Source organism: Haplochromis burtoni, unplaced genomic scaffold (genome assembly GCF_018398535.1).
Source record: "Haplochromis burtoni strain Fernald_Lab_line unplaced genomic scaffold, NCSU_Asbu1 Contig_288, whole genome shotgun sequence".
NCBI lineage: Eukaryota > Metazoa > Chordata > Actinopteri > Cichliformes > Cichlidae > Haplochromis > Haplochromis burtoni.
The window spans coordinates 284,270-306,187 of NW_024582649.1; the positions used below are offsets into that span (position 1 = coordinate 284,270).

At 41.1% G+C, this 21,918-nt stretch overlaps 1 protein-coding gene across 2 annotated transcripts in view; it reads left to right on the forward strand.

Moving 5' to 3' along the window:
* The window catches only part of akap6 (A kinase (PRKA) anchor protein 6), a 234,426-nt gene that overhangs the window by 161,962 nt on the left and 50,546 nt on the right, over window positions 1-21,918 (forward strand). For both annotated transcript variants that reach the window (XM_005941009.3, XM_005941011.3), the window contains exon 16: window positions 14,219-14,365. In XM_005941009.3, the coding sequence (XP_005941071.1) occupies window positions 14,219-14,365 (147 nt within the window). The remainder of the gene's footprint in view (window positions 1-14,218; window positions 14,366-21,918) is intronic.

A 21,918-nucleotide genomic window follows, 5' to 3' on the forward strand; every position in this document is an offset into this window, starting at 1 on the left:
CACACACACACACACACACACACACACACACACACACACACACACACAGCTATGCTATTACACTTCTGTCATTGTGTTGGAATAGAAAGAAAAGAGGAGGGGCAGGAGTTTGTGTTTTGGATGAAAGAGGTAAAGGTGGAGGAGAAGGTCAAAAAAAAGAGCAAAGAAAAGGAATCGAGAATCAAACGAGAGACTAGCCTTAAAAAATGTTCCAAGGTAAAAGTACTCACAATTACTCCAACCCAAACAGCCACTGTGATAGGCTGCTTTTGCCTTCGTGTACAACCCAGAGGAGCACACAGGAACCAGAAGACATGCCTTAAAACGTAATAAAAATAGTAGAGGACTAGTTTAGGCAATAAAACATGTTGGATAGCTTTGGTGGACGATCATGGCAAGCATTACCTAATTGTTCAAGGATCTTCATCATAATTGTTACACAAATGAGAGTTATAAATGATAACTTAAGAAAACAAACAACAGTCCTCCCTGTGGCTTAATAACAACATTACATGAATTCTTCCTTTTCTCCCATCACAGTTATTACACTGCAGGTGTTAGTGGCATTTCACATCGTTAATGTTGAGGCATTTCCTCATGACTGCTAGAATAAACTAGAATATTGGGAATGTTAACCTCTATGGGACACAGGATGTACAGGGTCCTGTATACAGCTCTGCACAACGATGAAAAGAACTATACTAGCCACAATACAAAATATCATCTTTTACACAAAAACAGACTTAAAATCTGAAAGACGACCCACTTTTGTGTAGGAGCTGGGAGTTATTGTAGGGGTAGGACTATGTCAACTCCAATGAAAAGGAAAATGGAGCTTTGTAACTTGATTAATGTGGTAAAAGTGTCTATTTCTTCCTAAACGAAGACCTTTTCTTAAACCTGGCCAAATATTTTTGGTGCATAAACCTAAATAAAGAGCAACAACTGAAAATGACACAATATGAAAAATACAATTGCAAATATTTTAAAGTAAAATTGCAACTATATCTAAAAATATCATAAACACATGAACCTCAAAATCCTCCTGAAGGGGGATTTTGACTATTTGTGTATTACACATTTGCTGTAAAACACGGTGGCTTGGTTTTCTCTTGCTGGAAATGTTCAGGAGATTGAATTCATCAAAACCAGCAGGGTGAGTGTACTTTGGAAGAGCGAATCAAAACAGGATGAGAGTAAAAAACAGGAAGTCTTTTCTAAGACGTGGTAATGGATGTTTATTAAAGAATACCATAAATTTAGAGATAAAAGCCTGTCAGATAAAAGCCTGGTTCTCTCTGCAGTGTAGGTGAAGACCACGGCATCAACCCACTCTGACTTTCGGTTTCTCTCATTAACTCCAGTTACACACACACACAAACACACACACTCAATGGCGGAAGCCGAAAACAGAGGAAGTGTTGTTCAGCAGCACCTGCTGTCCTCAGTAAGACTGTAAGTCAGCGGTGAACACTTCAGCACAAAAACACCACTGATATGATTAGCACATTGACTCTGTGATTAAGCACAGAGAATGTCATTAGTTCTGATTTAGTAAGGCTTTATTGGTGTCATTTTTTATCGAAACAAATGAATTCAATATGCATATGAAAAGGCAATGGATACATAACATATACAACAAAAAGTAATACAGTCACCACCGTGCAGGATCCCATGTCACAGAAATGTTCTCAAGTTTACTTCTCTCGAATAAGAGTAAAGAGTAAATTTTGAAAGAACAAACCTACAGACGACACAGAAACAACACAACCATTCCTGTACCAGCAAATTCTCTCTCTCTTTGCCCTCCCCACCCCTCGTCACTATAAAGACTCTTTGTTTCTAAGCTGAATAGTGTGATCTCTCCAGCTTCCTGTAGAGTTAGAAGCACACAAATACATTTATACTTGTAAAGTCATGAGAGCTCCATCATGGGTGAAGTCTGACTACAGGCCAGAAAGAAGAATCTAATCAAAGCTAATTCTGGCCTTAATCTGCAAAACCAAGTTATACTCTTTAACAGAAGCTGACCTTTATTTTTGAAAATGTTTGGCCCTCACACAGAAAGACAAAAAAGGAGCACGCACATTGACACTGACAGAGACACATTTGTTGTTACTTTCGTGTTCAGCATTAGTGTGCATGCTTTTCTCACATTTTCTGGAATTCTGCAAACTTTTTTCATGTAATGTCTTGGAATGAGTGAATTCCCAGGGTTCTTAGGGGGTCATAGGTCACCTGGCATGAAGTAGTGACATCCCATTGTCACTCAACCTTCCCACAGCCAGCACACTCTTTTTCTTTACTCGTCTGTTAGAAGAATGGGCTGAAAAAGTAAAAATACAAACTCAAAAAATATTTTGTTGACACCTTTTAAAGATGAATTGATGATGTCTGCAGAAATCTGTGTGAAGTCTTGACTTTTTTTCCCTTTTTTGTAAAATATTGTGATATAAATCACACACTGAAACAGCTGAAGTAGCAACTTGTGGTGAATTAGGAAATCTGTAAAAAGCTGAAGGGATTGTTTATTTGTTCTCCTCGTCTCAGTTATTAGTATGTGCATGTGTTTAGCTGCTATGCTGCAGACATAACAGGCAGTTGTTGTCTCTGTTCTCGCGCCGTATTTTTTCTGTCCCAGCAGACATGTAGATATGTTGCCCTCCCTGCTTTGTACAAATGACCTCCCAGCTAAACACACACACTCGAAACACACGCGCACACAAACTCACGCGTGACTCGCTGCAAGGCTGAATGGCGAGCCGTCATTACCGGCCAGTCAAACGGCTCATTCATCTGGTTTCCATGGTGACAATTAAAACATGTTGCCGGGCTTTTTGTTGTTTCCTCGTTTGAAAACAGAGAAAGTCTCTTTTCTTTTTTTTTTCCTCTTTGCTTTTTTTTTCTTTTGCATCTTTTTGTCCAAACAAAAGGGTTTTAATTCAGCGAAAGAGAAAACTCCAGAATCTCAGCTACTCAGAAAGCAGAGAGTATGATTTTAAATTTCAAATCACATTTACACTAATTACCTCATCATGACAGAGGAAAAATATATTACTCTATGCATGATGTTTGTAACATATAACTTTTTGTGCACAACTGGGGCTACTTGCCACAAATGTGTTATTTTTTCCGTTTTTCCAGCTGAGTAAAATTGTTTGTGGTTAAAGCTATTAAGAGTTTGGAGGTGTTTGGGTCTGATCGATTTGCCTAGAGGTATAACAGAGGGCTTTTTTGGGATACTGAGGCTGACAATCCTGGACAGCAGATTAGCTTTCCAATTAGGGCTGCGCCATGTCATACCGTTCATGGTAATACCGGTATAATGTTTGGCATCGATAAGAAAATGAAATATCGCGGTAGAATATAGGTAAAATGCGCAGTGCCTTTGTTTTCATACGCACATGGCGGAAAAAGCATGGTGGAGAAGAAGAAGGGCGAAAGCGGATCGTTGAATGAAAGAGATGAACCAGAATTGGTTTTTAAAAATGCTGCAACTTCAGTGGTGTGGAACTGGTTTGGCTTTCGTCCGTCAGATACACAACAAAGCACTATTTTTGGTAGAGCATGCTAGCGGGCTGTCGTTATTACCGTGTTTTTTGGAAAATACGGCACACTTGAAATTAATCCTTTGATTTTTCTGAAAATCGACAGTGCCCCTTATATCCCGTGTGCCTTATGTATGAATTCTGGTTGTGTTTACTGACCTCGAAACGATTTTATGTACACGGCGCTCGAAAATCTGTCAAATGTTTTAGTACGACTTTGCTAAGCTACGAACCTGCACCGCTTGATGGATTGTCGGAGCATTATGTGTATAACCTCTTTTTAAGATTTGTGGATATTATACATGGTTATGCTGAGGATATGTCGGCCAATTTCCACTGGAAATGCCTTTTGGTTAAACTGTCAGCAAGGAATTTGCATTTGCACTGTAAAATTTTTATATAACTTAATGGATATAAAAAAAAACAGCTGCTTGTTTAAGTGAAAATACATAAATTTTTGTTTTTTTGCACTAATAAAGTTGTGGAGTTGTGAAGTATTTTTTCTATTGTCAATTATATCGTCAGTTAGATCATTATTGCAAATTTTCGAATGTATATCGTGATTAGGGATGGGTATCGTTTAGGTTTTATCCGATACCAGTACCAAACCGGTACTTTTGAAACGGTGCCGGTGCTTAAACGGTGCTCGAACCGGTGCTTAAAGAATGGAGAACACAAAATTGGTCCAAAAACCTCTCATGTTCAGCTGTTTTTTTTGTAAAAAGATAACAATGTTAGCCTTTTCTGCAGCTATAGGGGATTATGGTATCACTCTTGGCTGGAAGCAGTGCTTAAACAATGGAAAAAACACAAACTTTGTCCAAAAACCTCTCATGTTTAAGCTGTTTTCCACTTTTTCTTTGGTCATTTTAGCCTTTTTGGCCAGGGTGAAGGGAGCATCTGCCATCAAACAAGAAGACAGCCGCATGTAACTATGACGGTGTTTGCTAGTTCACCTTACATGCATTAATTAATAACGTGGTTAGCCTACTCAACGTAAATTACACACGAACAACATTAAGCTACTCACGCAGAGAAGAACGGCTGCTGCTGCATCATCATCCGTCATCATTTCTGCTACACTGGCAGGGCTAGGGGCCAGGACTCTCCTCTTCGGGTTTTTGGGGGATGTTGCTAACTCCGGGTCCGATAACAGGCAACCACACCCGCAGTAGATGTGCTCCGGTGTGAGGTCTCGCAGCAAGCTATCAAATACGGCGCATTTCTCAGGCTTTTAACAAAATGCTATACGTTGCTAGGTGGAGTTTGCATCTTTTGCTGTGAAGTACAGCCAGACTTTGACCGCTCTCGCCTTGGGCATTTTTAATCTGTAGCTCTGCTCTAAAAGAACTGTACGTACCTGGAGCCCGCCTACTACGCTTGCAAAGGTAAAATGATTGGCTAGAATCCAAAGTGTGTGACATCTCAGGAAAAAAAGCACAGAAATAAAGCACCGAAATGTCAGAACCGATACCGGTACCCATCCCTACTTGTGATAAATAGTTTTGGTCATATCGCCCTGCTCTATTTCCAGTTGTAGCTAATGTTGTGTGCTGTCTAGCTTGTGCAGCAAGCTTGTGCATGCGTTACTCTGGTCCACTAACTAAATGGTCACTTTACTCTGACACTGTCTGAATACAACCATTCGTTTCCTACATCGAGGTACTGCGCTGGTGTGCAGGGCTGTCCTTATTACTTTCCACCTTGTTTGTCTGCAGCTCTCTGATAACTTAATAAATTATGAATAATTAGCTTAACCAAGCGCTGCTTCTGGTGACAGCAAGCAGTTGTAGTTTTGCAGGTCCCTACTGGAGAGACCACAGAAGGTTTACTATAGAAACGAGAATACATGCATTATTCTGTTGTGATGACTTTTAATGTAAATGGGGCACTGGTATAAAATAAACACACACCAAATGTTAAATAAAAATGCATGTTTTTATACCATACAGTATTTTTTAGTGAAATCTTTTTTGGAAATCGATATGCTAAAAGTAAAGTAACAATTAAATAGAGTAATAATGGTTATTTGGAAGGGGAAGTGTTGCTTAAAGATTTTTTTATGGCTGTGTTGTCTTCCTTCCTCACACACACACACAGACACACACAGGTTGAAGTGTCTAGCAGTATAAATGGGGTGTCACAGAGCCACTTCCTCCTCTTTCAGAGCTGGTGGAACATCCATCTCAGTCGGAGACACTGAGTCACACACACAAACACACTGAAATGTAAGCAAGCATAGAGTGTTTTCCCCTCTTTTCTCTATCTTTGTGTATATCCAGCACACATACACACTCTTTGCTTAGGAAGGAGAGTTTTAGAGGATGAAGTGAATGAAACAGAGGAGGTGTTAAGTGGGGGAACGCTGGGGTATGAAGCAGAACGGTTAATAATGAGCTGGAGTTATAATAGACATTTGATGACTCTTAATAGTAAGACAGGGTCAGGGTTGTTGGATTGGTCAATAAATATCTGTGTTAGTTACGGGAAGCTGCTGTCAGTTTCAACCATGACTGCAAGCCTTCCCTCGCCTTCGCAGACCCAAACAAACATTTATCATAGACATGCCACATCCGAAAACAACAGTTCAGGAGATTTAGGGTTTTAGCAATCCAGAGAGTAAACACAGTTACAGGATAAACTCTGTAGCTCAAAAGAGATTTTTTTTTCTTGTTAATGACAAGAAACCTTTGTTTAATGTAACCAGAACCCTAAAGACTCACATTTAATAATGGTCACACCTGGAAGGGTCAGACATATATGCTTTACTGGCGTACTTTAAAAAATACATGCTCTACGTCTTATGCACCTGCAACAAGTCAACCAAAAAGAAGCTTTAGTACACTTCTTTGAATCCTAATCAAAATAAATTTATATTCTCTTTCATAATGTCTCTGATTAAAGTCAGCTTAAAAATCCGGTCTTTGCTGACTGCCAGAGGTTGAGCATCTAACCTTGCAACGATGTGGCATCATGTGAGTGTTATGGTTACAGGTGTAAGAAAACCCACTCAGCCACACCCCAGTAATGCTGTATAATCAAAGGTTAAATTGCCTTAAAAGCATTGCTTTTCACTTTTATATTTAGATATCCTTCATGGTTTTCTTTCAAGTTTTCTTCCTCATTCTCTTCTTTTTGTGGTCCATTGATGTATGTCTTGGCTTGATATTGCCACCTGTAGGTCAATGGATTAAACTTGTATGTGTTACATGTGTCCCTTTATAAGTCCGTGTAGATAAACAAACCAGACAGAGTTCTGCTCACAGAAGACTATAGTTTCATAGAATTAAGATCTAATTTTTCACAGGAAGCAACTAACCACTATTATTGTAAGTCCAGTCTTCATTTGACTTTCATCCATCCACTTTATAACCACTTTTCCAGTTCAGTGTTGGTGGATGCTTGAGCATATCCCAGGTACCACCTGGAGTGGTCACATGTCTATCACAGCAGACTTTTTTTATCCCATCCTGATAATTCTGTAGTTTTATTGCTATTTTTGACCCTTGCAAGAAAGTAAGTAAGCAAGAAAGTGGAAGAAAACAAGAAGCAACAGGACTTAAAGAGAAAAAAGGTGAAATAGTTTTCTGAAGATTAGAACAGCAACAGGAGCTGAGGAACAGTGTTGCAGAAGAGAAACCGTATAGACAGAAAAAGAAAGAGTGAGGAAGAATTAAGAGGATGGAGACACAAAGACAGAGGGAAAAAGAAAAGACGATCACGAGGCGGAGGATAGAGATGCGTCCTTATCACTTCCCACAAACTTTAGTTGCCGCGACGACAAAATCGTTCCGTTACGCAGCCTCCGACAAACTTCTCTCATTTGGCGGATAAGATGAATCTGCGAGACGAGCGAAGGAGAAAAAAAACCTAATGTTCAAAATGCATTAAATGTTTTTCATGTATGACTGCATTTTTGCTGACATTTCAGCTCCGTGCTCATTAATATGGAGACCAAATTAAACTTATGATTGCTTGTTGATTTTCTCCCCCTCTTCCTTTCCCCCTTCCCTCCTCTCTCCTCCACTCCCCCTGTTTCCCTCTCATCTGTTTTGTGAAGCGTTTATCCACCATTTCTCTCTTTGTGTGTTTTGGGAAAGCTCTGTCATTTTACTGTTTTCTGATGTGTGATTCATTAATCTATTTGCACAGAGCTTTACTTCAACAATGGACAGAAGTATTTTCTAAAAATATATTTGCAGTACCAAAGATTCATTGTCTGTAGGGAGCAGATTTTAGTGTGTCAGAATATTAGAAATAAGTGATGAATTGTCGCCAGCTTACACCATAAACATATGCATTTATTGTACAGTGACATCCTAGGAAACAAATGTTGAACAAATTGAAAATAATTCTTCCTATTGTACAATTTTCTCCTTTGTAGTAAGGAACATCTGTTTTATCTTGTCAGAGTTGACCTCTTATGATACCACAGTGGGATGTGGTGAACCCAAACACAGAGCACTGAGGCAGGATTAGAAAAAACTAAAAACAAGCCTCTAATGACTGATTCAATCAGAAAATGAGCTAGCTAAAACAAAACAGAAATCAAAGAAGGAACCAGAGGAAGACAAACTCAGAAATTGACAACTGGCAGGGGGAGAAACAACACTACTGAAAACAACTGAACACCGGTGAAACTAATGAGGGTGGGGCAGACAATCACAAAGGAGCAAAAATAACGAAGCACGCAAAGAGTTTTCGGACTGAAACGAGGCAAAAGCATGACACGGACAGTTTCAAAAATAGTGGGCTGCATGATTTTCTGGCATAACTTTCTTCCATTGGTGACATTCCCATTTAGGAATATGTGAATATTTGCTTTTCCTGAACTTCCTTCACTGTTTTATGTTGATGTTTTGTTACTTGTTAGACAGTCCATAACCATCCAACCACTAGGACCATTACACCCCATTACACCTGCAATGGCAGTCATTTGGGATGAGAAGGTGTTGCCTTTGGGGCTTAACGTTTTTTATTGAATAGCTCGGAAAAGACTGAATAAATTCAGTGTAGAAATGTACACCCAGACTTTGACATAGTATATCCATTAGTTTTACTAAACCACATACATCAATTTTTGCATAAATGAGTACAAATGCATGCTGTCTTTCTTTTTCACAGCTGCATCACATATTGTTCCTGCGTTCATCTATATTTCAAACTGAGCAAAGAAATGTGAATAAACATTTTTTTAGAGTCACATATGTAACATATGGGACTGAAGCAACAAGTAATTAGTTTAAATTAGTAACAAATGATGTTTAATGTTTTCTGTACAGACGCTGGGATCTGTGCCAGAGAAACTTTTAATGGCTTCAGCAGCAAAATGCTAAGTTTGTTGATTGCCACATTTTAACCCAGCTTTGGGGGGGCAGAGGGGCACAAGCCAGTGTACTCCTAGTGCCAGCCCCGACATAAAAAGGAGAGGAGACAGTTGCATCGGGGAGGGCGTCTGGTGTAAAATCTTGGTCAAATCAAACAGATCATAAAGAATGGGATTTCCATACTGGAGCGGTGAACAACAACCTCCTATGGTGCTGTTGGCCAGCAGAGTGCCAGTGGAAACTGTGCTACTGTTGGCCAAAGACAACTAAAGAGAGAGAAGGAACAGCAGGAGTGATGAGGTGAGTTTACAGGCTTTAAATATAGAGAGAGCTGGCTGATGTGATGGACAGAAGGAAGGTAGATGTGTTGTGTGTTGAACCAAGTGGAAGGGAAGGTGATTGGAGTAGATTTCATGGACATGTAAGGGAAGGAAACAAAGGTGGTGAGAAGGTTTTAGGTAGGTATGGTGTTAAGGAGAGAACTGATGTGGTGAACACTTCCATCAAAAAGATGTTGGAACATAGGATTACATGTAAGAGTGTAAGCAAGCTGCACACTGGTGGACTACATCCTATGCAAAAGGTGCAATCTGAACGATATGGGAGATATGTAGCTCGCCAGCATCAGATGGTAGCCTGTATGATGGTTTGGACAACAAGAAGAGGCAGTGAGTGAGGGTAAGTAAATGTTGAAAGTTGAAGACTGATGCTGGACTAATGTTGGATGGAGTTCAGGAACGTGTTGAGACAGGCTGTGGGTTATAGGGAAGAGTTACCAGATGACTGGGAAGGTGAGGTACTAAGGAAGGAGAAAAGTCCTTTTATTAATTGTCTAGACAGAGATACTGAGCTGGAAATATGCTTAGGGGTTCTTTGGAGAAGAGAGGAGGATGGATGGATGGAGGACAGTTTGTGAATCAGGAAGTGCAGAGGATGAGTAAGCTGCCAGGCAAAAGAAGAGGAAAAGAAGAAGACCTCAGAAGACATTAATGGATGTCAATGTTACCACGTTTCAAAGAATACAGCAGAGAGAATGTCACAGGTCACATTCTCTTTGAACCCTAGAAGTATTATATGAAGAAAGAGAATAAAAAAGTGGCAAAAGTAGAAGAAAACATTTTAGTTAGACATAATCAAATAGTCACAGACTAAAGGCACTCTCTGTCACCAAAAGTGAAAACTGCTTTTTAAAACTACTGCTGATGCGTCATTTCTAATCTTTGGCAGTTTTACTTTTAAAAGTTTGAAACTGAAACTATGAGCAAAACACACACACACACACACACACACACACACACACACACACACACACACACACACACACACACACACACACACACACACACACTGTAATGTTTGTTGCAAGTATCACACCAAAGCACAGATTTCTAGCCCAGCATCTCCATGTAAATTAAGTTAGATTTTAGAAAAAGAATTTTCTCCCACTGAAACAAACACCCAGCTTGTGCTCGCCATTTTCACCTTTGTGAATATTGGCACACGCCAAACGTGCTGGTATGCATCACACCTTCATGTTTCAGCTGGCCACTTCTGATGTTTCATTGCACAGAAATCCTGCATTTTTTCAACAGGGCTTTTATGGTGAAATATTTGCAGAAACATCTTTTTGTATTTATTACTATCTTGTGTCCTGACCTAGCAAAGTTTTTAATATCACAGAAAATATCAAAACTATTCACTAACAATTACACGGGATTACAAAAATGTAACATGCTCAGTTGTCAGAAGTGGAATGGTAATATTTGCTGTCACCAGTTTGCAGCCTGCTTTAAGCTTTGGATATTTTTAAAAAAGTTGAACCCTTCTCAGCTGGCCAACTTTTGAGGCTTTGAGTTGTGGCGTGTGTTGCCGGCATTTGTTTGAGCTTCAATTCCCATCATACGGCAAGAGTCTCTTACTGCGAACATGGTGTCAGTGTCATTGAAGCAGCGCTCCTTTACTTTTCCATCTATTTATTGTAGTTTTCTCTGTTTCTTTCCTCTGCACATGATCTCTTTATCTCAGTCCTTGTCTTTTTTTCTTCGTTCTTTGTCTCTCTCCATCCTTAGGCCTGTGTATCTTAGTCCATCCTTGCATGGAGATTGACTGGAGGCATGAATACATCACAGCTAGCCATCCATGTAACCCTCCCTTCCACCCCCCCATCTTCACCCATCATCCTCCCCTCCACCCTCCCATTTCTCCAAGATCCCTCTCTCAGCACTTATCTCAAAGTTCGGATCTCATGCATTTTAATCGGCGTGTCTATCTTCCTTTCTCCCTCTCTCCCTCTTTTCTTTGACTTTGGATCAGTGGCATCCTTCAAACAAACAACAACAACAAAACAACCCCCCTGCCGCCTCCCCACTGGCTCCCTATCCCCTTTTTAAATCAATATTTGCCATCAGCGAATAAATCGTATAATTTCCTGGCTGTTAGAAGAGTGCGACGCCGACATATTTACCTTCCACTCGTCTATTTTTTTTGCCTTCGATCCCTCGTTCTCGCGGCGTGGCTATTAGCTAAGTGAAGGGGATGGATGGCCGTGAAGCACCGAGCGATAGCATCTCCATCAGAATCGTCGACGTTGAAAAATGGCCGCCGCCTCTCTGATGACAGCACAGCAAAAACACACACACACACATACACACACAAACATGCATGCATACATACATCCACACACACACATAGAGTCACAGAAGAGACATTTAAATATTCAAATAGGGCCGGGTGGTAATGATAAACGACAAGGGAAAAGTAGAATTGAGTAGCTATCGATGCAGAAAATGAAAAGAGGAGAAAGAGAAAAGAGGAGAGGAGGAGGGAAATTAAGCCAAAAAATATGGAGGCATGGAGGGAGAGGAGAGTTATGCTAACAAGCGAAAACAGGGAAGACAAGAGATGGATAGAAAATAGGATGGATGAATTAGGCAAATAAGTGCAAGTGGTGTTTTACAGTAGATAAAATAAATAAATGTGGAGATTTAAAAAGATGGATTGAAAGAAGAGAAAGGGCAAGTGGAACAAGAACTACGAAACTAAACCTTGGACTTCATAAAATAAAGGGGACATAATGGCTGGAAGGGCATGCAGAACCCTGGAAGTACTTGCTAAAGACAAGACATTTAGCCAGTGTAGAAACCAGAAAGTGAATCTATAAGTCATAAATGGAAGAATTGAAGTTGCCAAAAATCAAGACACCACAAAGAGTAAACAAAGATCAGACCACAAAAAAAGGAGCTGGAGAGAAAACTCGAGAAACAAGCAAAAATGTGGTTGGTTGGAAGCGCAATATCCAGAGAGAAGAACGAAAGGGAGAAAGGAAATTAAATTAACTCAAAATGATGTAGTTTAGCATCAAAGAACTTCTGAGCTGAAATAAAAGGAAGAAAAAAAATCAATATGAAAGCACAAAAGACATAAAAATGAAGAGCTTTGACAATTAAGGTACACTTTACTGCCATTCTCTGCATAAAGTCAGTGTACTATAGAAGACAATTGTTGCTGTGCACAACAAAAGTGAAGAGGTAAAAATACGAGTGGTGCCATTCCTGTTTGGGCGTAAATATAAATCTGATTATTTGTACTGCAACTTCATTTCTTGTTATGGGCTCTTATGGACTTGAAGGTAGGATTTAACTATGGGCGCCTACTTGGCAACGTTTAATGAAACAAAGTGACACAAGGTATAAGATCAGCCTGTTTTCCATTGTCAGTGTGATAAAAGACACAAGTAGGAAATTGCCTGGTCGATTGCTGTCAATCAGTTGTGTCAAAAACTTCCAACTTTGGGGAAAAACTGTGATATTTCTAGAAAACTGCATCAGTTGTTTTAAATGTTTTTTCTTCACATTCCTGAAAGTGTGACTTTTAGATTCAAAAATAGAAAAACCTGCAGCTCCTTCACTCCCCAACTACAGAACTCAAGCACAAAAGGGAAGGAAAATATTCAGCAACACTTGCTGGTACAAAATGGAGCATTTTTAAAATCTCTCCATAAAGGACTCCACAGTCTACCGTCAAGTGCCGCTGCGGTGTTTGATTCCTGCGCGACTGCGGAGCTGCAGAGGTGCGACAGAGTTTTTATCTTTAAAGCGGTCAAAGCAGGTGAAGCAGTGAGTGAAATCTGCTGAAAACTCCTGCGACACCCTCAAACGCTTCATCATGAGATGAGCTGCAAACAATAACAATAAAAAATGTGCTCCCGTTTGAAAGACCAAGGAATATTCTACTGAAAATCTGTCTTTTGAGCATTTAATACTCACCCCCTGTAGATGGATTCACAGCAAGTACAATGGATTCAAGTGGAGATCCAGTTTCATGGTGTCAACATGTCAAAACATAGAAACATTGACATTACAAATTTCCTTTGTCAAGCGTGTTTTGGAAGAAAAAAATTACCGGCAACCACTGCCTCAGTCGTTTATCCTAAGCAAGAGCTTTAAGTTTCCAGTACAGAACCATAAATAGTTCAACCGTATTTGTGTGCCCACTCCTGTAAATGGTAAGAAAAAAGGTTAACTGTAGATATGCTGATGTTTTAATGATTTTAAAACATTAAACTGGACAGGATAGCTTTCTATAGGGTTATATATGGAAATGTGGAACGTGATTTTGAATGTACTAATCAACAGCGGTGAATTACACAGCCATACTGCCTTTTAAAATGTTGGTGCTGGACAAGTCAAGCTGGTTAAGCACATTATCAATTATTTCAACACTGTAAAGTACATTAAAGGTGTGGTTGAAGCTATGCAAGTAACACCCATATTTAAAGTGGCTTTTTATGCGCCAGGTTAAAGTCATCATATGTGCAAGTAATCCGTATCAGCCAATAGCTCAGATTTACAAATAAGATCAGGTATTCCTAATATAATTATCTCAGGCACACACAGCCCCACCGACCTGATGAACAAACCTTATTTTTACAAGGGGCAGCCAATAAAAAGAAAGCTGGCTTAAAAGGAGGGTGACCTCAAAGGAAAGGAGCTAAAACAGCTTGTTGCTGACAGCAAATTAATGAGGGCCGGCACAAAGATCGAGTAGGAGATAAACAAGGATTATTTTGAATGCAGTATCGAGCAAGGTAACTCTAATAGAGTTCAAGAATCAAAATATGGAGCAGTCTCCTTCAAAAGGAAGGAAAATTTGTGGCTAATTTAAAGGTCAACATGTAGGAGTGGGACGAGCATAAATGCCCAGTCAGTGTGGTACCATTAATTAATGCTATATTAACGAATCCCGAGTTTGTTTTTTTAACTAGTCTGCTTCACACAGCTGCCAAACAAGAGTTAAATGTCAAGTTGGATTGTATCTGTTCATACGTGTGTCCTCCTTATCCAGAGCAGCCACACTGAGCTGATGATGATGGAGAGCAGAAAGACCAACCTGCTGGGCCGAGCCGAGTCTCTGAAGAGGAGTGGCACTGAACTACCGAGCAGCTTCCACTGCAAAATACACAACCTGACACACATGTGGAGACAGCTGGAGGTAACACACACGCACAGTAAGACACAGTAGAGCCAAGTTTTAGAAGATACAGGAGTGCAACTGTGGCACCATGGCCATGGCCACAGAGATAGTATATCACAGTAATACTCCGTTGAGACTGTGCATATAAGTCTGTGTTTCTATGTGTGTGTGTCTGTGTGTCTAATTTTAGGCTAATCAGCACTGATCCAATCTAGAACATGAAGATGATAATTAGTGTCGTCTCAATTAGGGAGCCCTGCTGCCACCATGGCCTTTAACTGTGCAGTGGAATGCACAGACAGACAGACAGACAGATCAATCTACGACTTTAAATGGATACATCATACAGTGGTGACTTAGAAAACAGAAAACACATTCGCCATAAAGTATACCATGCTTTATTTCTTTCTAATACACATTGGACACAGTAACAGCTCTGAAGACATGCACACACACTAAAGAAAACCAGTGTAGGAATAACAGTTTTTATTTTTCTGAGATCCCAAAAATCTGAAGATAAAGCTTTGAGTTAATATTTTGGTCCATATCAACCAGAAAAGCTCTTCTGATGAGTCAACCTTTTTTGGCAAGTTATCAGTGTGTGCTTTTGATGAAAGGCGCACAGTGAGTCACAAATTATGTACTTCGATACATAGACCAAAGCCCTCTGGCTATCCTGTATGGGGTGCTTTGGGAGTACGGGATGTGTGCCACTTTATGACCGTTGCAGGAGCTTTGTCCTCATTCCCAGTAATAAGTTGGACTTGATCCTGGTGTGTGTTTCACTCTTTCACAGCTACCCTTTGTCACTGATTCTGTTCATAGTTTTTATGGACAAGTCCAGCCAAGTGGCAGAAGGTTTTCACTTTGTTGCTCTTAGAATCTCATCTCTGCTTTTTGCAGATGATGTGGTTCTGTTTCCTTCATCGGGTGATGGTCTCCAGCTCAGACTGGAGCAGTTGGCAGCCAACCCATATGGAAAAGAAATAGTAAAAACTTATATGTGATCATGAAAGTGGCCACTTTCATGAGTAAATTATATAAGGCTTACATGATTTACTCATGAAAGTGGCCTCTTTCTCATTACTTTCATACATTGTTTTAGTAAGTATCCAAAACATACAAGTTTCATTATATAATTTTTCAAGGGATCTTATATCTGTTTTCACTCTTATATGCTTTTCATACAAGTTTCACACAAGACAGACACAAACTTTATAAGATTTATATATATCTTTTCCATATGGGAAGTTTTCCTTTGCCCAAGTGGAGGGGTTTAAGTATCTCGGGTTCCTGTTCATGAGTGGCGTCAAGGCTGCAATGGTGCGGACGGTGCGTTGGTCTGTTGTGCTAAACAAACAGCTGAGAATGAAAGCAAAACTTAGAGATAGGATGAGGAGTTCAGCAATCTGAGAGGTGCTCAGGGTAGTACTGCTACTCCTTCACACCAAAAGGCACGCATTGAGGTGGTTTGGGCATCCTGCAAGGATGCCTTCTGAGTAACTCCTGGGCTGGGGAAGTTAAGATTACATCTCTTGGCCAGCCTTTTTAGCGCCTTGATAAGAGGAGAGTGCAGTTCTGCACTGTGAGGTAGTGACTGGTGATCTCTCTGGTGACATTTCTGCTGTTGATGGTTGAACATTAATGACACCTGAAGATGAAGTGCTGCATTTGTCAGTAGAACCCTAAACTTCTATTGATGATAATACACCTACTTATCTATAATTGTATACAGTGGTCCCTCGCTATAACACCGTTCACCTTTTGCAGCCTCGCTGTTTCGCAGATTTTTGATTGGCTGCAGACCATTGTCAATCAATCTCGTGCTCTGTCTCCTGTACAGTACAGAATGCGTTCAGCTTGTCAAATTTACATAAATCTTCGATCGCTAGCAGTGTGACTCTGAAGTGCTGTACTGTATGTTTGTAAGTTTTCTCCCCAACAAACACAATATGGTCAACGATGAAACGTTTTGCACCGTCAAAGCCAACCGCGGGTGCCTTTGGTTTCATTCTATAATACTGGACTTATTTTTGTACGAAGGTTTGAACTTTGAGACAAGAGAGAAAAGTGTGAAAATGTTCATGCCTGTCTGAGAAAAGTGTAGTGAGGGTTTTTACAGTTGGCTACTTCGCGGATTTCACCTATCGTAGGTTATAATTAGTAGTTTTCTTCAGCTTTTTTCTCCAAAGTGTCCGTGGCCAACTGGAGGTCACCTGATATTCATTGTGAAAAAGTTAAATAGATTTGAACCACCTGAAACAACTTTCATCTGTATGTCTTGTACTGTATTTGGGTCATTCCAAGGACTGAAGTGAGCTCCGCGTGCTTTGCTAATGGGTACGTTGGTGGCAGTTGTTTGTCTGTACCTCGGCGTGGTGATTAATTCCAGGTCTGCGGTGGGGTGACAGCTGGCGACGGCTCGTCAGGAGGCTGAAATTGCAGCGATGTGACTTTGTTCCTCCGAAGAAACAAACCGTCTCTTGTCGACCGAGTGGCACGTCACACAAACAGAGAGAAGCAACAGAGGAGCAAACACCATCTGCGTGTGTGCGCGTCATTTCCTTGTGGTCCCTAATGATGACACACACACATACACAGTATTGCCTCACTCATAAAAGTTATTGGAAGTGTGTGTGTGCGTGTGTGTGCATTAACATATGTATCAACCTTGCTGAAACGGATTCAATTTTAGAAATTAAACAACAGCAACAGATGAGTCTTTCTCTCTGCCTCTCTCTCTGCATCGTGTGTATTTCCGCCACAGTAACCAGGCTGTGATTAAACTTCTGTTACTGACGGGGAGGCATTTGGACTCTGAATGCCATTTCCCACGCATGCATTAAAGTTTGTGTGTGTGTCATCAGGTTGGGGGCTCTTAATCTCACATTCTCACTCGCTCTCCTGGTTTTCCTTCATCCGTCACCTCTTCTAATTCTGCAAGTATGTGGACACCCCATTAGCATGTCACAGTTACCAGAACTGAAACCAAACAGCTTTTGAAAAAGCAAATGCCTAAAAAACGCCACATCTGTCCATTCCTGCAGGTTCTTAGTGTTTAGCTTAAATCATCACTAATGAGTAAAGAGACTAGAGGTTGGCATCTTGAGTAATTAGATGACAGAAGTAAGCACAAGTTGTAAACATGGGAATCTTTCCCATCATCGCCTTCCCACCCACATGATGAAAATGCTTCTCTTACGCAGTTAAGCTCTATATTATTCAGGTCCTGTCATCTCCATATATGATTGTGGGTAACTGGCATCATTGCCATTGGAGCAGGGACTTAACATACGCTCCATAAGACAAAACTGTCTGCTTGCCATAACACATACTGTGCAGCACTGGCTCAGACAACTGTGCATATATAAATATGTAGTGGCAAAGATTATATTTGATACAATAATCCTACTATTGATTTAATGCATATAATTTTTATAAGTTAACATCGATCCCCAAGATAATTGTCCATAACCATATTATGTTAACCAACTTTAAACATATGCCAAGGCAGCTCACTCTCTTGGCAATATTCACTTTTAAGGGGATAGCATTGTATTTTTATATAAACATTAAGTAGGTAATGAGTATAATAATATTATAAATGTATTTCGAACTAATTAGGCAGCTCATTCTCTTGACAATCCTTTCTTTAAAGATGTAACACATTTTGCGGTCGACTTGAATGAAAGGCAGATGTGAAATGTAAAAGTGAGATCAGAGGTCAAATATGACATGATATATGATTCAGACTATGTGTTGTTTATAATCCTCATACACCAGCATCATTTCCTAAATGCTGCCAATACAAAGGCAGTAAAATGTTCAGCATAGTTTTAAAGATAAAAGACAAATTTGGCCTTAGATGACCTTGAAGAAGAGGTCATCACTTTGACTTCAAGATCAGTCTAATGATCTTGAAGTAGAGGTCAAAGGCCAATTGTGACCACCACCACACTTTTTAAGAATCATAGTTTCTGCCCCTCCCTTCCTTCCCTCCCCATCTCCAGCTGCCTCCCTCTTCCCGCTCCACCACAACCACCCACACATGCAGGGCCTTGGAGTAGGGGTATGTCACCAGGGTGCAGAGGAGGCTACCCCCCCCCCCCCCTGTCCCCTTCTGGCTGCCTCTGCCTCAATTTTATCCCACAACTTAGACATTCACATTACTCACACTCTCATTACACATACATATAGGATCTTGGGGGTGGGCACAATCACGGAGTCCAAATTACCATCAGGGTGTAACCTCACCCCTGGCGTCGTTGCCCACCTCTCAATTTTAAATACACGTAGACATTGAGGGCTAGCAGGAGGGACTATGCGCTTACCTGCTGCTCCTTGGCAGGTAGCTCCATGCCCTCCTGGGTTTTAATTGCACCTTAGAACACACATGCATCAACACTACAATGAGCGGGTGGAGGGAGGTTTGGAGTTTTCTCCCACCCCCATTCTCAACTCTCTGAGTTGGCCGTCCGACTGCGGTCTGGAGTGTGGGGCCTCCCTGCTGCTGCGGAGTCGGGGCGGTCTGCCTCTCCCCACCGCAGGGAAAAGGGTAACACCACCTGGGTCTGGGTGCAGTTCCCCCCTCCAGGGGCAAGGGTACCTAGACCCGGTTCGTAGAGTACGCTTGGGGAGTGTGATCGTGTGTACAGCGTCTCTTTATGTCTGTCTCCACGTTGGTTGAGTGTGGAGTAAGTGCATATGAGAGCATGAGGGTGGGAATGGATGTTTGTGTCTGTGTGTGCCTGTATGTCTGTGTCTATATGTCAGGTTGGGTATCAGACGCCACCTCTCTGGGGACACCTCAGGCCTCCAAGGTTTGGAGGCCTATCTCCACCCACCACCACTTCCCCTGCCGGTGGCGGACTCCCTCAGGTGTCGGTGCGTTGGTGGTTCTTTGTGTCTGGGGGTGGGCGTCCGGGTACACACCGGCTCACTCCTTGGCGGCCGCTTATCGGGGCCTGGAGCCTGGGGCTCGCTCGGGCCCTTCGGAGGTGGGGTGCCCCCGGCCTCTCGGCCTGGGGCTCGGTCACTCAGGCACAGCTGGCTGCCGGCGGAGCTCACGGGCGCGTCACTGCAACTCCCCCTGGCTTCTGCTCCGCGGCTGCTGAGTGAGCCCTCATCTGGGACTCTCCTCAGCTCTTACTGGGACAGTGGCGCGGCTGCCCCTCTGTTGGTCTTCCTTGGTCTCTTGTGTTCTGGGGGCCTCTGGATGTCTGGAGTTTTGATCTCCTCCATACCTGCTTCACACCCTGGAGGACGGGGCTGTGGCCCCCCCACACTCCCTAGCAGATCGTTACATGGAGAAACCTTTGGAATACAAGCGCGCTGATCCACACAGGTATGCACACGGGTGTTCACTGCTCGTAGACCCAAATTACACCTTTCTTGGCTGCTACTTCGAAGCACATCTATCCTGCGTGCTGCACAACAACATTGAATATTTAGTATTTACTGCTGTTTACACTTAGCTAGATTAATGCGATGGTGTTGTGTTTAGTATGTTGCTTTGTTTTTGTGTTTTTTTTGTCTTTTTTGCTTGTTTTCTATTCCTCTCTCAACAGGTGATCCAGGAGATTTTTATTTTTTTCTCCCCCCCTTTCTCACTGTCCCTCTCCCCTTCTGTTTTCCTTTCCTTCCTCTTTCTTTCTCCCTTTCCTATCCCTCACTCATGTCTGTCCCGTCTGTAACATCTGAAAATAAAATATAATAAATAATAAAAACAAAGATCGACCAAATGGACCAATACGGCAATGCCACGATGATCCATTTGGCAAAGTAAATCCATTGGGTATCCTTGTTGGTCTTCAGACAACAATTCTGATGGCTAAAGAACCAAATGGGACAGGCAGAAAAAAAAAAAAAAAAGAATCATAGTTTCTAAGTAATACGTCTTTTTTCGATTTCCTGCCAATAAATCATTAAGTTGATCTTTTTTGATGTTAACATGACCCCACTCTGCACCCCTACAAACCTTTAGCAAAATTAAGTGACAACTTTCTTTCACAAAGAATAACACGCTACCGAAAACAACCTATAACAAAGCCTTTATTAATGGCAGTGCTGAGGACTGTAAACCAGGGAACCAAGTTTATTTTTTGCTTGGGAAATTATTTTGTTACTTTTTGTGATGAGTTATGTTCGTTCTGTACTACCTTTGTTGAACGCGATTTCCCCGGAAGCTCAGGTTTCTTTCTGATACTTCCGATGTTGGATTGAAGCCTAAAGAATTCTTTCTTGATTAAAAAAAGGTTTCATTGTTTTTCAAGGTTCCATGTCCTCCCAAAACGCAACCTGTTGTATCAACACTATTAAGAAGAATGTGCACTCTTAATAATAACGCCAGGTGAGCAGGATGAACAGGGACCTCTTCTGTCTTCACCCAAACTTTCAGTCTTTCTATTTCTTCTATTTCTGTCTCCTCCCAATCACATTTATTTCTCCTCCTTTACCTCTGATATTTGTTTCCCTGTTTTCCTTTCATTTTACTTTTTATCACTCTATTTCTTGCAGTGTTAAATTTTAGCTTATGTTAAGTATGTCAGAGGTCTCACTTGTTTCTGTCTTTCTGTCTTCTTCTCCTTCGGTCCTTTGCTCTCTCCTCACCCTTCCAACCTGGTGGCTCAGTGGCGTATTAACGGGCCTGTCGGTGCTCGCGTCGGCATCTGGTGCTCTGACACAAATTGGGAATTAACTGGAATTGATGTCCTGTGTCTCGCCTCTGAACTATCCTGGCCTTATGAAGAATTTATGACATAGCAAACACACGCACACACACAACCTGAATGATGAAGAAATAAAGAGGTTGTAAATTAGTTTTCATCTTTTCTGTCATGCTTTTTGGCAGCCAGATTTTTTTGGGGGGCGGTTTTGCAGCTGTTCAAGGTCAAACTGTATGTGTATGGATATTTACAGTACATACACTGGATACTATACACATAATGTGGAGGCAGAGCTGACAGGAATGAAATGAGCTTGAGCTTGAGCTTGAGAATCAGGCTTCACAGCTCTTTAGCAAACAAACAAATATTTGGAGATCTGCTGGTCGTCTTGCCTTGTGATATGAATATGTTCACCAATGTATGTTTTAGGAAAAAAATGTTTTTGCCTGCTGTCTTGGGAAAATGTTCTTTATGTCTCTTAAATTACATTCTTGATGGCAGCTATCTCTCCTTGGATACGAGCTATCTTGCTCTCGTTTCTCTTTCTGTTTCTTGTTCTCTCCGTCAAATTAAGAAGGCATTCATGATCTTAGCACAAAGCTAACTGCACACTTGACTGTTTGGGGTCCTGTTGTTGCAGTTGTTCATTGTCTAATGGGTTGTTTTTACCTGCCAGAGTTCAGCTAAAGTGCTTTCTCCTATACTAACGACTCAGTACCTTTTGTATCAACACACATATATATATATATATATGCAAATTAACAACAGAAACCCACATTGGGCTTGTTCAGGAGCAACTCTGTGTTCTGTTATTCCTGCCATGGCTGCTTGTTACAGTCATAGTGGAAACTTCAAGATAACAGCTATCTGAACCTTGAAATTTTTCCAAACAATGCATCATGAACC